Consider the following 16,201-nt stretch of genomic DNA (forward strand, 5'->3'; position numbering starts at 1 on the left):
TTTTTTTTTTCTATTTTAATTTATTAGCTATATTTTATGTTCATGATGTACATCAAACAATCATTAATTGTTTTCTTTTACACATTTATTTAGAATTGTATATCAGGTCACTTGGTAATTGCACATGGTATTTATTATTTCATTGCACTAGAGAGATTTTTAGTTTTGTACATTTTAAAGAGGTTTTGATGTTGACTGCCTGAGAGCTACGTCTCACTTTGAATCTCAGCAGAATACAAAATACTGGTGTTTGACACTAAATGAGTTAAAAAAAAAAAATTCAGCACTGATGTGCATATGAAAGTAACTGTGACATCTAACTCACTTACAATGCTATGAACTGGACAATGGATATGCATCTGTCAGTGTGTTGATCATTCATAGTAGAATGATTCACTAGACATATTGATCAATATTAGGATTGATCATTTACAGTCACAATGAACAGCTCTGATAGGAAGTCTGAGTAAACTGCACCAGAAGCCTCGACCAGCATCAGTGTGTTTGCTGCTCCCGGAATAACTTCACTTTATGACAAAATAATCAACGTTAGATGGAAGTTTTTACATCGAGTCCCTGAACAAACATGTGGACCAGCTGGGAAACAGGTTTTGATGGAGCTCAGGTTGATCTTAAATCATTTTAGGAGAGAAAGAAGTGGGAAAAGTCAGTGAAGAGTGCTGCTCATGGCGGTGAGTAGGTGAGGTTTGGAGGCTCCCCAAACTAAAAGCAGAGAGCATCAGATCTCTACATGACTTTAATATGAAGAGACACAAGTCTGCTATCGGCTCCCTTCACTGTCAGCCTTCAGCTCTTCTCCCACGTTTAGTTTTCACTCTTTTATCGGTGAAGAGAAACACAAGTGAGCCGACTTTCAGACCGCACAGAGCAGCCACGAGCCGGGTTGAGTCTCCACGGTTCTCATGGTGTGTTTAAGTCCAGCCCCCAGCCCCGGAGAATCCAACAGTCCGGTCAGACTCTCGTTGTCGTTAGTAGGAACACAACTCTAATAGAAAATGGCAGAAGAAGCTCCAGCTCCAGCCGTCGCGCCGGCAAAAGCCGCCAAGAAGAAGGTGACCAAGCCGAGGCCGGCTGGTCCCGGCGTCGCCGACCTCATCGTCAAAGCTGTGGCCGCGTCCAAGGAGCGGAGCGGCGTGTCTCTGGCCGCCGTCAAGAAGGCTCTGGCTGCCGGAGGTTACGATGTGGAGAAGAACAACTCCCGCGTCAAGACCGCCATCAAGGCTCTGGTCGCTAAGGAGACTCTGGTCCAGACCAAGGGGACCGGCGCCTCCGGCTCCTTCAAGATGAACAAGAAGGTCGCCGAGAAGCCGGAGAAGAAAGCCGTTGTCAAACCCAAGAAGACCGCAGCCAAGAAACCCGCAGCGGCCAAGAAGCCCAAGGCGGCGGCAGCGAAGAAGCCGGCAGTCGCTAAGAAATCCCCGAAGAAGGCGAAGAAGCCCGTAGCTGCCAAGAAACCCGCCCCCAAGAGCCCCAAGAAGGCCACTAAGAGCCCCAAGAAAGCTACCAAGAGCCCCAAGAAGGTGGTGAAGAAGGCCGCTGCAGCCAAGAAGTCCCCCGCTAAGAGGGTTGCCAAGCCCAAAGCGAAGAAAGCAGCACCCAAGAAGAAGTAAGCTGTTCTCAGTCTGGTGGACCAGCGCTCCGACAAAAAGGCTCTTTTAAGAGCCACCACACCGTCCATAAAGAGCGTTTTCCTCTTAATTATAACTGAACAATGGATTGGCATTTAAATTACATTATTTATTATAACTGGTTTCACGCATCATGATCAGTGTCTAAACAAGGTTAACATTATTTTACATTGTCTAATAATGATTTTTGCTGAGCAGATAATTTAAACTTTTTTTTTTTTCCTATTCTATGTATTTATTTAATGGTTTTGGTTTTAGGTCAATAAGCAATCGTCGGTGTCAATTGCATGATATACATGACACCTAAAAAAAAAGTTTGGCCCTGAATCATGACATTCAGTTTTATTTAATGAATCTATGCTGCTGTTATTCATTTTGAGTTTAGTGGAGTTACATGGCAATCATTGCACTTTTGCACTGTAAAACCTAATATAATCACATTTCATTCCTTGATTTACAAATAATTGATGTAGAGTAAAGCTGTGACCATCAGTGTAGCCATTAAGCACAAATGCAAAAAAATATAATGAAGTAGCAGTGCAGAGAGACTGGACTGTAGGAGAGGACAACAGTTGAGGAGACGTGATAATAGATTTGATTTTATCTGGTTTACTTTCAAGACAATTATAAGCAGGGAGTGGGGGATGATTACAAACCTCAGTAACCCATGATATTAACAAATCTTTTACATAAGAAATAAATTGAACATAATCCAGAGAACATTCTCAAAGTATCCCAGCCAAACTTTAGGGATTTTAATGAATAGGGTATTTCGGATGTCATTTCATTGCAGCAAAAACAGTAATGGATACGATGCTTTTAATTTATATTTGCTATAATCTCAGTGTTATAAATAAGTTAAACATATCTGTATTAACAAATAATATACACAGGTCAGTATTATATTCAAGAACAGGAAGGTCTTTAGAAGAAGTGTGTGGCTCTTAAAAGAGCCTTTGGGTTGTCGTTTATACAGCAGTACGTTTACTTGGAGCTGGTGTACTTGGTGACGGCCTTGGTGCCCTCAGACACGGCGTGCTTAGCCAGCTCCCCGGGCAGCAGCAGGCGGACGGCGGTCTGGATCTCCCTGGAAGTGATGGTGGAGCGCTTGTTGTAGTGAGCCAGACGGGAGGCCTCACCGGCGATGCGTTCAAAGATGTCGCTCACGAAGGAGTTCATGATGCCCATGGCCTTGGAGGAGATGCCGGTGTCGGGGTGGACCTGCTTCATCACCTTGTACACGTAGATGGCGTAGCTCTCCTTCCTGGACTTTCTCCTCTTCTTGCCGGTCTTACTGGGGGTCTTGGAGACGGCTTTCTTGGAGCCCTTCTTGGGCGCTTTGACGACTTGTTCTGTCGGCATGTTTGGAACGGTAAGTTTTTCCAAAGCGGAGTAGTCTCTGGTCACAGTCTCCTCCTTTTCTTTCCGCTTGATGCAAATGTTACTGTGCTGTTGCTCGCACGGGATTGGTTGACTACTGAGCGACACTGACCGCGAGCTAAATTGTAGCTCGGCCTTTTCCCTTCATGGGGGACATCAGAACGGGTTTTGATTTGAGGCCCTTCGCGTCTCCTCAGTGCCGATAATACTATAAGTCATTGTCACAGTATGATCGATCATTTGCTCTGATCTACTGTAAATGTAACACACATGATCAATTATATTAGTTGAAATTGGCATGTTTTTACCCTTCTGTTGTTTCTTAAAATGGCATTACTTAAATTATAAATTTTTATTAGCCTACTTAAATATTCAAAGTAAAGTACTAAGTGGCACGAGTAATATGTTGTATTTCAAAGTAACAAAATAAAACAGAAGAAAATGTAGGCTATTTATTGTACTGACTTTCATTCCCAAGAAAATGCAATATATTCTACAATGAACATAAATAAATACAAATGTAGAAAATGCAACAGTGCAGACAAAACAAATTACTTGTATTGACCTCCTCTTTCTTCTTAGACATCAATACAAATACATACACAAATGACTTAATTATAGCCTACTGACTGTTTTTTTTTACAAATATATTGACCAAAAATGCATTAATGAAAATGTAAATTAATACTAGAAAATGCACACAAAACATTGAGACCATGGAATATTTCAGACTGACAGTATAAATAAAGTGTTCATGGCCAATCATTTATTAAATCAGAGTCATATTGATGGTTATTATCAGCAGAAATACGCAATTGCAAATTAACGTAGAAGTGATTTGATTTCTTCAACGAGTTCGTCTGCAGTAGTTCTCTGGTTTGTTTGTAGTATTTGTAGTGCACCGGAAGTTATGAAACCATGAGCACTAATAAGTTTGGTGGCTATTATTTTTGTGTTGAGGACTATGAAGCCAATAAGTGCAAGAATTGCCAAAAATTTAATAAGGTAGATGCATCATCAAATTACAATATGTCAATATTCATGACTTTGTTTTCGAGCCACCACTAATGTATGTGTATTTTAGGTTGCAATTACTGTTCCACAACAGAAAATTATGTAGTATATTAACCTGTTATCAGTAATGTTTAAATACAGTTATTCAGCATAGGAAGGAGCTCTCAGAGAAGAGTGAGGTGGCTCTTAAAAGAGCCGTTGTGTTGGTTTAACAGCAGACAGGTTAAGCTCGCTCTCCGCGGATGCGACGGGCCAGCTGGATGTCCTTGGGCATGATGGTGACCCTCTTGGCGTGGATGGCGCACAGGTTGGTGTCCTCGAACAGGCCGACCAGGTAAGCCTCGCTGGACTCCTGCAGAGCCATAACAGCGGAGCTCTGGAAGCGCAGGTCGGTCTTGAAGTCCTGAGCGATCTCTCTGACCAGACGCTGGAAGGGCAGCTTGCGGATCAGCAGCTCGGTGGATTTCTGGTAGCGACGGATCTCCCTGAGAGCGACGGTACCGGGCCTGTAACGGTGAGGCTTCTTCACGCCGCCGGTGGCCGGGGCGCTCTTACGGGCAGCCTTGGTGGCCAGCTGCTTCCTGGGGGCTTTGCCGCCGGTGGATTTACGGGCTGTCTGCTTGGTTCTAGCCATGACTTCTTCTTTCTCTGGTCGGGAGAAATATACGATGAACGGAGAGACTCGCTGCTCTTAAACTGTGGGACCGGCTGTGAAACGGTGACGCTGTTCAGACCTCCGGCTCCTGATTGGTGGAGGGCTCCTCGTGGAGCTCAGCGCCGCCTCGAGGAGCGACCCACCGCCCCAATCTCAGCAGCTCATTGGCGGGAAGTCTTTCCAAACTCTCCGCCTAAACTCAGAGTGGAAGCCTCTTTCCTGATTGGTCTCGCACTGTCACGAACAGGCTCGCGCGCTCAGCGGACACATAAAACAGAGAATCGTACTCGACCAATCAAGTAAAGTGTGGAACATGTATTGATGGAGTGTGAGAGATACACGGAGGAGAGAACGAGGTTGGCTGATCAACTGCAGAGAGCAGGAAGAGTGTGGAGTCTGGGTGGCATACTGGGAACCGCAGGAGAGGGGGTACCTCTCGCACAAAAGGCAGTGACCGAATATTTAAAGAAGACAGGATTATTTAAAAGAATTTAGTATTTATATAGCTTAACCCCCCCCCCCCCCCCCCTTTTAGTCATCCACTCATATATTATCTGTTTATTTATTTATTTATTTATTTTTCCTTTTAAAAGATCATAGAAAGACATAAATACTGTCATGTTACAATACTCCGATACAGTTGGTGGCGGTATGCACCAAGAAAACGGTTGCAACCCGCCAATAAACAAAAAGAAGAAGAAGAAGAAGAAGACCAATCAAGTACTGCAATCGAGAGCCGGAAACGGAGTCATCTCGTCTTCCAAGTAAATTGTTGCTCGTTTTAAATCGTGTTGTCTGACGCGGTCGAGCCAAACTAAACAAAAACAGCCTCCACAATGAACGTTTATCACGTCACTTAATAACCTGCTGGAGACGAACCATAAGAGGAGGCGGAGGGACGAAAGGTATAATTTGCACTGCATTTGTAACTACTGCTCACATGTCTCCTTTCAGATTATTCGGGGTGAAATACCCAACATACACATTTAGTTTTTTATTTATTTTATGACACATTTGCATATGTACACAACATGTTACCCATTGCACCTGCTAATATATTGCAAAAATCTATCTATCTATCTATCTATCTATCTATCTATCTATCTATCTATCTATCTATCTATCTATCTATCTATCTATCTATCTATCTATCTATCCATGGCATCCAAAATTCCCTGTGTAGATACATGCATGTGTTCTGGAAATGCAAACTAGCACATACATTTGATACAAAAAAGGCCGTATTTTAAGTTTGTTTTCTGACCCCTTTATAATAGATTTTTGGACAGCAATCATCACAAATCTCCTTTCAGATGCATTATGAGTATTGTGAAGCCACTCACATGCACATTTTGTATACATATATATGCATGGCCTTCACCGCCAGTTGGGTAGAGTCCAATGAACTCTGTACATACAAAGACACCCTTATGTAACCTGCACTGGGAAACACCAGTAGCCTGCTGAGTGTCCTACAGCCTAGCCTCCTCCTCCTTCCTCCTCCTCCTCCTCCTAGTGGCCAACGGCAAACCCACACACACTCATAAACAACCTTCAACAAGCAGCGGCATAAAGGTGAGATTCTCATGCTTTATGTTATTTACTTGTTTCTTAAATAAATTACCCAGTATGCAACTGTATGGAGGCCTGCTGAAAGGTGGCGAGTCAGTTTGTGTGCACACCGAGTAGGGAAACTATTAAAATAATCTGGGACAAATCAAAGTCCTGCATTGCATCACTTGAAGTAAAAGTAGGGTCAATGCAGGAAATAACCCCTTTTAATGTTAATCAATACCCAGCAAACATTTTGACGTCTATTTGACGTCTAATCAACGTAGGTCAGGCAGGTCGATTCGACGTCTACCAGAGGTGCTGAAATTAAAGTTTTCCTGACGTCGGATTTCGACGGCATCAATTCACGTCGTTTCGACGACATATCAACGGCTCACAGAGCAGGCTACTTCAATCTATGTCATTATTACGTCGTATAGACGACTTTTCAACGTCTCTACGTGACGTCTATTTGACGTCTAATTAACGTCGGCCAGGCAGCTCGATTCAACGTCCAGAGGTGCTGAAATTAAAAGTTTTTCTGACGCCGTTCTCATGACTGACGTCATTTCGACGGCATATCAACCTTTGTCAAAATACACATGTAATGTATTGCATTTAAAAATATGTTTACCTAAATCTAGTTTCAACTAGTGCCTACATAACTGGCATTACCACATCCATACATTCTATGACAAGCACAGCTCTTGTGCTGTATACATGTGCAATTCTTAATGCTCTAATCTACAACTATTTAAATTAACTTATCAATTTCAGCAAAAAAATCCTTAAAATGCAAAGAGGTCAAAAAGTCCAATAGACAACACCAGCGAATTTCACATTTGCCGCTGCAAAGTTCTTCTTGCGCATGCGTAGGAAACCGCTAGGTGCGCTAACTACGCGAGGAAAAATAGTTCCTAGATGGATGCTATATCACAAACATTTTAGCCCACATTGCCAATATGATACTACATTATTTTCTTAAATTCACGAACATATTTCCATTATTTCGAATAGTTTTTAACATTCGTGCGTTGATATGTCGTTGAAACGACGTCTAAATGACGTTGGTAATTTCAGCCCCTCAGGTAGACGTCAGATCAACCTGCCTGCCCGACGTTAATCAGACGTCCCGACATGATTGGATATCTGCATCTCGACACAGCAGTAGATAGAGGAAATCATTCTTGACAGTGTTTTTTCAGTTAAATATGTTTTCTTTGAGATCGTATTCCCCCTAATGTTATCATGTCGAAAAAAAGTTGAATTAAAGTCACGTCGTGACGCGACGTCGATTGGACGTCTTCATCTAGACGCAGGTCGAGCAAACGTTTTCTGGCAGTGTTTATTCAGTTAAACCGCTCTAAAATGCATATTTAATTAGGTCATATTTGCCATGATATTATTTTATGATGTTGAAAAACAGTCGAATTAAAGTCACGATGTGATGTGACGTGACGCGACGTCGATTAGACGTCTTCATCTAGACGCAGGTCGAGAAAATGTTTGCTGGGTACTGTTACTATTTTTTTTTTTATTATTTTGACGTCATTTGCATTGAAAATGACAAACGGTTCTGAAAATAGGTGCCAGTTAATTGTCTAATTGACTAATCCCTAGGGGTGTAACAGTACACAAAAATCTCGGTTCGGTACGTACCTCGGTTTTGAGGTCACGGTTCGGTTCATTTCCGGTACAGTAAGAAAACAAAATGCAAAATATAAATGTGCTAGTTGTTTATTACTTTTGTGCTTTTAACAGTAGGAACATGCACTGGAGCTAGAATGCTGCTCAAAAATATAAATACAAGTATTTAAAATATTTATTTAAAAAATAAAAATAACAGACTGTTTCTTTAAAAACAAATCTTTTCTCCATCTGATGTGCAAAATTGAACAGGGCAGGGAGAGGCTGTTTAAATAGGGTGGGGAGCTGTGTTTGCACGTGGGGGTGGTGCCGTTTCAAATGCGTCAACAGGTTTGACGTGTTGCCAGAAACATACCCGACCTCACACGAACAATGTTGGCAAACCGTTTTGGTTTTATCAACCTCTCTTTGTCCCTGTTTGTATCTCACCGGGAAGCCGAAGTGTTCCCAAACGGGAGACCTTAATGTCGCGGGAGGGTCCTCCAACTCTGGCTTGTTGCCAACGCTAGCGGCATTCCGCTACTACTGCTGTTTATTGTGTTGCGGTGTGCGCAACTGCGCATGTGCGGCTGCAGCATGCTCCACACATGCGGTCCTCTACTTAATATGTCCGTATGGAAACTCGTTCGGTACGCCTCCGTTCCGAACCGAGCACCCCGTACCGAAACACCGTTACACCCCTAGTAACGGTACATGTATTTGTATTGAACCGGCACCACCCCCACGTGAACATCGCTACAACGAGGAGAAAGACGAGCAAACACAGTTAGTGCAAACACAGCTCCCCACCGCATTTAAACAGCCTCTCCCTGCCCTGTTAGTGTTGCAACTGTTCAATTTTGCACATCAGATGGAGAAAATATATTTTTTAAAGAAACAGTCTGTTATTTTTATTTATTTTTTAAATAAATATTTTAAATACTTGTATTTATATTGTTGAGCAGCATTCTAGCTCCAGTGCATGTTCCTACTGTTAAAAGCACAAAAGTAATAAACAACTAGCACATTTATATTTTGCATTTTGTTTTCTTACTGTACCTGAAATGAACCGAACCGTGACCTCAAAACCGAGGTACGTACCGAACCGAGATTTTTGTGTACCGTTACACTCCTAACCGTTACACCCCTACTAATCCCTCAATCAGCTATAATTGTCAGCTGCCAGCTCATATATTGTTGGGTAGTTTAATTAATAAGAAAACGACACATTTTATAAGCTTGTCAAATGTAATTTGTATAGTAGCTAAAACTGTCACGTGATTGAAGTGGGGTAAAAAAAAAAGTAGGGCAGTAGAAGTAGAATTTGGCATAAAAAAGAACTAAAACGTGTACTCAAGCACTTGGGTAAATGCACTTTAACCATAGTCTGTAACTGATTAATCAAACTGTATTTGTATGGGATATTTAAAACAACCACGGTTGACCAACCTGCTGAACAACTATGGGATGCAGATGAATACAAAGCAAGCTGTCTTCTAATGACACGCCATTACATAGCTATAATGTTATTATAGGGCACTCATTTATCTGCATGTAAGCTGACAGACTTTAGCCTGAGTTATCTACTGAACTATCAGAACACGCCTCTACAAGTGTGTGACCTTTTCTCTCTGTGTGAAGTCTCCAGTCCTCTTTCACACAGAGGACTAAAGGACACGACCAGTAGAACTTCCAGCTTGCCTCTTCGGTCCATTCCACCATGTTTGCCTCGATCGTCCTGCTGTTGATCTGCGTCGCCTTCATCGTCCTTCAACTCAAATCCCGAAGGCCCAAGAACTTTCCACCGGGACCCCGTATCCTGCCGATACTGGGCAACATTCTGGACCTGAGCCTCGAGAACCCCCTGAAGGACTTTGAGAGGGTGAGGAAAAATCCCTTAATTCCAATGCCTTACATTATCACTGTGTTGATGTACATACTAATATCAGTACTTAATATGTCTCCAATGGTTCACTGTTTACACTTGTGACCACTGTGCTGCTTTTTCTGATAGAAATCGTTTCAAGAGTTGTTATTTCACTGCACAATGACAAATGGTCATTGTCTTTACAGTCGACTTGCTGTACATTTGTGTTACTAAAGATACAAGCTGTGCACACATACTAGGTGGTGTCTAATGCCTAGAACACACTTTGTGACTTTAGTCCTCATTCTCTGATCTTGGGGGGGAGGAGTCACCTGTTACAATAGGAACTTTACTTTATGTGTTGCATGTGCAACAGTAGAGGACCATAAATGGTAAAGATGTGTGCTTTTTCTTGGCATGTCCAGATTAGATAATTTATTTAAGAATATTTGGACAACTACAGAAAACAAACACATGAAATGCAATGTTTGCAAATCAGATCCAAACAACATTTGGAGGTGGCTATAAATGTATTGTGGTAAAAAATCAAAATAAAATAAAACTTGAACGGTACCACAAGCCCAACAGCTTGTCTTGATGGAGAGTCGGATAGCGTGAAGTTGGCTGAACTTAGTTGCTGGTTTTACTTGTAGGCCTATTAGTAATTTGTGTGACTCTTTCTAAGTTATATTGATGGACAGAGGCGTCAAAAGTACAAAGAACGTTCTGTCCTCAAGTAGAAGTACAGATACTTGTCTTCAAAAAGACTGGTAGTACTACAACTTCTTTACTCAAGTAAAAACATTTCTACTGCCTGTTTTTTTTTTTTTTTTTTTTTGCAAGGCTAACTGGACCTCATATTAATAATGAGAAAAAAAATAATTTACCTCAAATGCATCTAAACTAAAGTGAAGAGCCTGAGAAGAAAGTGCATGTAGGGAGTAAAAGTTGCCTGAAAAATACATACTAAAGTAGTAGTACAGATACCTGAAAAGTATTTGTACTTGTACTGTGCCTGCTGGCAAATGTATTGATTTATATGCATTTCAAACACCAGCGTGTTCCCTTGTTTTCTTCTAGCTGAGGAAGACATATGGAGACGTCTACAGTTTGTACCTCGGTCCCAGACCAGCTGTAATCATCAATGGGTTGAAGGTCATAAAGGAGGCGCTAGTGACCAAAGGCAGTGATTTTGCTGGAAGACCCCAAGACATGTTTGTCAATGTCACAACCGAGAAGAAAGGTAGGTCAGATGCTGTCTGATGTCAAAGGACTGAGAATCAGAAATACACTCCATATGTTAGCTATGTGTTACTATATCAGTATTACTATAGCTCTGGTTAAAATGATGGTCACGGTGCAGTTTACATTTTTATTGCTGTCATTACCACGATTCATTGAAATGAGTGGCCTATCCACATGCTGCAACAACGTGGGAAACGTCAAAGAAGGTAACAAACACTAGAGATGAGAGTAATTTGCTGTCTAGTTTATTCGCCATTCTAAGAGAAAGACATGCACTTAAAGGTGATACGGTGTGAAGATCAGTAATTATCAAGACAACACAGTTTTATACGGTAAATTTGGCCAATATGTTTTTCTTTGTTTATCACAAAATGTGTTACAGATAATAATAATAATAATAATAATAATAATAATAATAATAATAATAATAATAATAATAAATTACTATAAACTTAATCCATTATAACCTTTCAAAACAAAATACTGAGTGTGTAACGTGGTTGAATATACATACAAATTAAAATGATATAAGCAAAATTAATATAACATATAGCAGATATGTTGGAAAGAGAAATCCTCGGTAGGCAGTTCTAAGTCCTGACCGCAAGGAGGATGTGAGGCTGCAGAAGAAAATGAGCCTCACGGTTTTAATTTCATCATCCGATGACCTTTTGCCCCCTGTCAGTGTTGTCCTGTCAGCACTCAAGCCAGCATCGTTGTTGGTTTGTTAATGGTAAAGAAGAATTGTCATTCGATTGTAAAAGTTGTGGGTTTATGAGGTATTTCAGTTTTAAGTAAATGAGATCAAGTGAAAGATATTGTTTCCAAATTTGTTAACACCTAAGGACACTCCAAGTACTTCCATCTGTTCAAATCTATTTCAATATTGTTTAAAACTATGTGAGGCCACTGACTGTAATGTGGCAACAAACAAACAAGAATGCCAATTGAAAGTAAATAAAGACAACACATTAAAGTGCCGTTGGGAGTTAAAAAGTAATTAAACTTAACAGCAGACAAGACTGGAATGGATCAGCAGTGATCACATCTTTAATCTGAAGCTCACACTAAATGCCGTTTTGTGTATAGGAGTGATTCTGGCAGATTACGGCCCCAGTTGGAAGGATCATCGTCGCTTTGCTCTGATGACCTTGAGGAACTTCGGCATGGGGAAGAATTCCATGGAGGAGAGGATTCATGGAGAGATACAATACACCATTGACACACTGGAGAAGAGTGTCGGTATGTAGGTCATCCGGGGGTCGTCGCAATCCTACAAATACTCAGCGTGGATTGTCACCACATTTCCATTAACGTTGAATTCTGCATTGTGCTGCTGTTGGTTTTATGTTCTATTTATTTTTATTTTTACAGGCAAGTCCACAAGTCCTCAACTTATGTTTCACAACATGTCCTCCAACATCATCTGCCAGGTTCTCTTCGGTATCCGCTATGAGTACGACGATGAGGTCATCAGGGTGATTGTTCAGTGCTTCACTGAGAACGCCAAGATGGCTAACGGACCGTGGGCCATGGTGAGTCCAAGCCCATGTTTCTGCCTTTCAAACCTGGCTCAGAAAATATCAGCAAGAACTTTAACTGTAACTTCAGCATGTTAAGGTGGTGATTAACAACTTTGTTAATTGGCACCAAACAAAACCTACAACTGAATTTAAGTACAATTTCATTGAAGTGTTGTTTTCTTGCCAGGAAGCAGAATCCTCGTCTTTGGATTTAAATAAACAGTATCCCTATCTTTGTTTGACAGCTGTATGACTCTCTTCCAATGATTCGTAACCTGCCACTGCCCTTCACCCAGTCCTTTAGGAACGCCAAGGTATGGAACATGAACCGAGAGAGCTAAAATATTTATAATATTTATAAGGACTCGAGCATGAAAGAAAACTCACACACACATTCAATGACAAACAAACCGTTTGTCAGTGTCAGAAAATAAAAAAATAGTAATAATTCTGAATGTTGACTTGAATGTTTTACAGATTTGTCAGAGAATTTCCATTCGTTTGTTGAACGAACACAAGCAGACCAGAGTCCCCGGACAGCCACGAGACTTTGTTGACTGCTATTTGGATCGATTGGATAAGGAGGTGTGTGTGTGTGTGTGTGTGTGTGTGTGTGTGTGTGTGTGTGTGTGTGTGTGTGTGTGTGTGTGTGTGTGTGTGTGTGTGTGTGTGTGTGTGTGTGTGTGTGTGTGTGTGTGTGTGTGTTTGTATTGACAATTATTCTCCTGTTTCAGACAGGTGATGATGGCTCTTCCTTTTCAGAAGATCAGCTGGTCATGTACGCTCTCGATATTTACTTTGCTGGCACCGACACTACCTCCAACACCCTGCTTACTGGTTTCCTCTACCTTACAACCCACCCACACATACAAGGTATATGTCTGCACATGTAAATTACTTTCCTGCCATCGGCTCCATACTTCTATTTTCTCGCTATCTAAAATGTGCAGGTTCATGCATCAATTTTTCAATGCTCAAGAATTCTTTCTATGAAAGTCGTGAACAGAAAAGGCATTTTCACTGAAGACATGTCTTAATGTCACCTGATAATATGTTTACTCTCTGCTGTATCTCTCAGAGCGTTGTCAGCGGGAGATAGACGAGGTGTTGGGTGGGAAGGTTCAGGCCAGTTTTGACGACAGGCACAACATGCCGTACATGCAGGTAAATCATCAGACTGATCTCTCATAATGATTTCACACGTATATATTCACACAATTTCACATGTAGATATTGTTTTATTAGGATTCAGATGAAATAGTGAGTTAATGGTTGTTCTTGCGAGGGATATATATAAATACTCTCTGTAAATATATTTACTCATGGTGATTTTAATGCTATCCAATATACAGTATTATTTGTATTATTAAATGCATACAATATGTACTGATATATTCCCAGATTATTTGTTAAACCCACCTCTTCGCAACAACCTATGGACTAAATCATCACTCCTTATGTCTCTCTCGTTGTGTGTAAAGCATCCTTGGGTTCCTTGAAAGGCGCTATAGAACGTGAAGTTATTATAATTATTTGTATTTTTATTGTATGTTGTTCCAATTAAGCAGTTGGACATTTAATTTGTTCAGGATAACTCAGCCTGGACTCTATGGGTGTACCATAATCACTGCTTTTGAACCACATTCATCATTATCTTTTGTTAGTACAAGTTCGACGAGTTTCCATACAGCATTCTTATTGGTCTGCTTTTTATATGACTGAGCTTCTGAGAGCCGGTATGTTTTGTTTCTTCTGTGAGTGAGATAGGTGAGAGAAAGCATGAGGACATGTTGTTTAAATCTCTCCTCATCCAGGCTGTGATCCATGAAGTGCAGAGGGTTGCCAACACTGTTCCACTTAGCGTCTTCCACTGTACGACGAAAGACACAGAGCTCATGGGATATTCCATCCCCAAGGTATAAAAAGCAACTGGTCTTAAATAGTGTTTGGCAATAGTGTCAGTATGGTAGTGTTGTGGGGGGGGGGGAACCCTACTGTACTGTATCAGCACTCCACCTTGTGGTGGCAAGGTATGTGACATTTTCTGCAAATTCTAATTCAAACTTGATTTGACAGACTTTGAAAGAGACATAACTGTTTTCTAAGGGGGTTGCAGATTGCTGTAATGTTTATACCGTATTAAAATCGGTATCTTCAGCCAGTCTAAACCTTCAACATGTTTACATTTTTGTGCTTTCTTCAATGCACTTTTCTCTTGCTTCATTTTCTCCCCAGGGTACCCTCATCATCCCCAACCAGTCCTCAGTGCTGAATGAGGAGGGACAATGGAAATACCCCAATGAATTCAACCCTGACAACTTCCTCAATGACCAGGAAGAATTTGTTAAACCAGAGGCCTTCATGCCTTTCTCTGCAGGTACGGGTCAATTCAAGTTAGGTATAATAGTGACGTGTCGACGTGTCTTTTTTTGCTATTATGTCGGGATCGCTGTGCAAAAATGGCTATGGATGCCGTTGGAGAGGAAGAGGAGAATGGAGCGCAGTGTATCATAGGAATCCTCCCCTGCAGTCTGGGCCCACAGCAGCATAAATAGGGGCTGGTTCAAGTTAAGCCCGAGCCAGCCCTAAATATGACTATTATCAAAGACGAAATCCTGCTCTTAAATGTGAGACGGTATTGGTTTCCTAGACTTAAACTGGGAGCTGATTCCACAGAAGAGGAGTTTGATGGCCGAAGGCTCTGGCTCATATTCTACTTTTGTAGTAGAGGGAGTGTTGGGGGATGTGGGGGAAAACACCAAACAGCATGCACAACAAGGTTGATTTACTGATGGTCTCCTTTTGTTTCTCAGGTCCTCGTATGTGTCTCGGAGAGACTCTAGCTCGTATGGAGCTCTTCCTCATCATGGTGACGCTGCTCAGGAAGTTCAAGTTCAGCTGGCCCGAGGACGCAGGAGAGCCGGACTACACTCCGGTCTATGGGGTGACCTTGACTCCCAAACCGTATCGCATGAAGGTTGAACTCCGAGCAAGGCAGTAAACCCTAGAATAAATGCTAAATGATGTTTCATAAGGTAGAAACGGATGACACCTAGCCAAGAACATGTTGAGCTGCCTATCATATGGCCTTCACTAGTAGCAATGCTAACACTGATGCAGCTACTTATCCCAGGAACCTTGTATACATCATCTTGGCAATCATATACAATTATATCTATAACATTGCCAGCTATCAGATTTCAATTTGCTAGCTAAAAACAGCATGTTATTGCACGTAATAATGTGTTGGGGTTTTTTTTTATATAAAGAGGAACTATACTACTGTTGTTGGATCCCTCCTTAAGTTGCTCCATGCCGAAGATGACAAACTCACTGTAGAGTTGACCGTTGACTAATTTCCGACACAGCCATATAACTGGCTACATACAAGAGCAGAGTTCTTCAACAGGGGGTCTGGGACCCCTGAGGCGTCCGCAGAGTTACTACAGGGGGTCCCCCAAATTATTTTTTCTTCCAAAAATACACCTTAACATGAATACAACCTATATTAAGCAAATATAAATCTTTGTCTCCTTATCCTTTGTTGTTTGTGTTTAATATTATGTTGTGAAATTGTGATGTAGAAATGCCAAAATAGAATTAAAATATGAATCTGACAACTATTATTATTTTAATGGCTAAGTATTGTATACATACATCATTAAAAAAGTACTATTATCCATGGCATTAT

General features: G+C 41.2%; 3 protein-coding genes and 1 pseudogene across 4 annotated transcripts; 2 read left to right on the plus strand and 2 right to left on the minus strand.

Annotated features, from left to right (window-relative positions):
* The first annotated feature begins 692 nt into the window (after positions 1 to 692).
* LOC311019050 (histone H1-like) lies at positions 693 to 9,647 on the plus strand. The gene is made up of 2 exons (XM_084018213.1): positions 693 to 1,627; positions 9,524 to 9,647. Exons 1-2 carry the CDS (start codon positions 1,017 to 1,019, stop codon positions 9,621 to 9,623), a joined length of 711 nt encoding a protein of 236 aa, XP_083874339.1. The 5' UTR covers positions 693 to 1,016; the 3' UTR covers positions 9,624 to 9,647.
* On the minus strand, positions 2,631 to 3,011 carry LOC311019051 (histone H2B 1.2 pseudogene; annotated as a pseudogene). The gene has a single exon. The product of its transcript is annotated as a histone H2B 1.2 pseudogene (transcript).
* LOC311018507 (histone H3.2) lies at positions 4,246 to 4,744 on the minus strand. Its single transcript, XM_084017505.1, has one exon. The coding sequence runs from the start codon at positions 4,675 to 4,677 to the stop codon at positions 4,267 to 4,269; it is 411 nt and encodes a 136-aa protein (XP_083873631.1). The 5' UTR covers positions 4,678 to 4,744; the 3' UTR covers positions 4,246 to 4,266.
* On the plus strand, positions 9,596 to 15,767 carry LOC311019049 (cytochrome P450 2F2-like; the record flags this gene model as incomplete). The annotated part of the gene is made up of 11 exons (XM_084018212.1): positions 9,596 to 9,757; positions 10,823 to 10,985; positions 12,077 to 12,229; positions 12,362 to 12,522; positions 12,756 to 12,824; positions 12,988 to 13,095; positions 13,245 to 13,383; positions 13,589 to 13,674; positions 14,325 to 14,426; positions 14,746 to 14,887; positions 15,324 to 15,767. 11 exons carry the CDS (start codon positions 9,596 to 9,598, stop codon positions 15,509 to 15,511), a joined length of 1,473 nt encoding a protein of 490 aa, XP_083874338.1. The 3' UTR covers positions 15,512 to 15,767.
* Between the last annotated feature and the right edge of the window lie 434 nt (positions 15,768 to 16,201).

Source organism: Eutrigla gurnardus (assembly GCF_963514095.1).
Source record: "Eutrigla gurnardus genome assembly, chromosome: 9".
NCBI lineage: Eukaryota > Metazoa > Chordata > Actinopteri > Perciformes > Triglidae > Eutrigla > Eutrigla gurnardus.

What these genes read in the sequence shown, in the direction of transcription:
- LOC311019050 (XM_084018213.1), top strand. Translation starts at nt 1,017, where the DNA reads ATGGCAGAAGAAGCTCCAGCTCCAGCCGTCGCGCCGGCAAAAGCCGCC. An exon ending in AAAGCAGCACCCAAGAAGAA is followed by an intron (nt 1,628 to 9,523) that starts GTAAGCTGTTCT and finishes TGAAGTCTCCAG; the next exon opens with TCCTCTTTCACACAGAGGAC.
- LOC311018507 (XM_084017505.1), bottom strand. Translation starts at nt 4,677, where the DNA reads ATGGCTAGAACCAAGCAGACAGCCCGTAAATCCACCGGCGGCAAAGCC.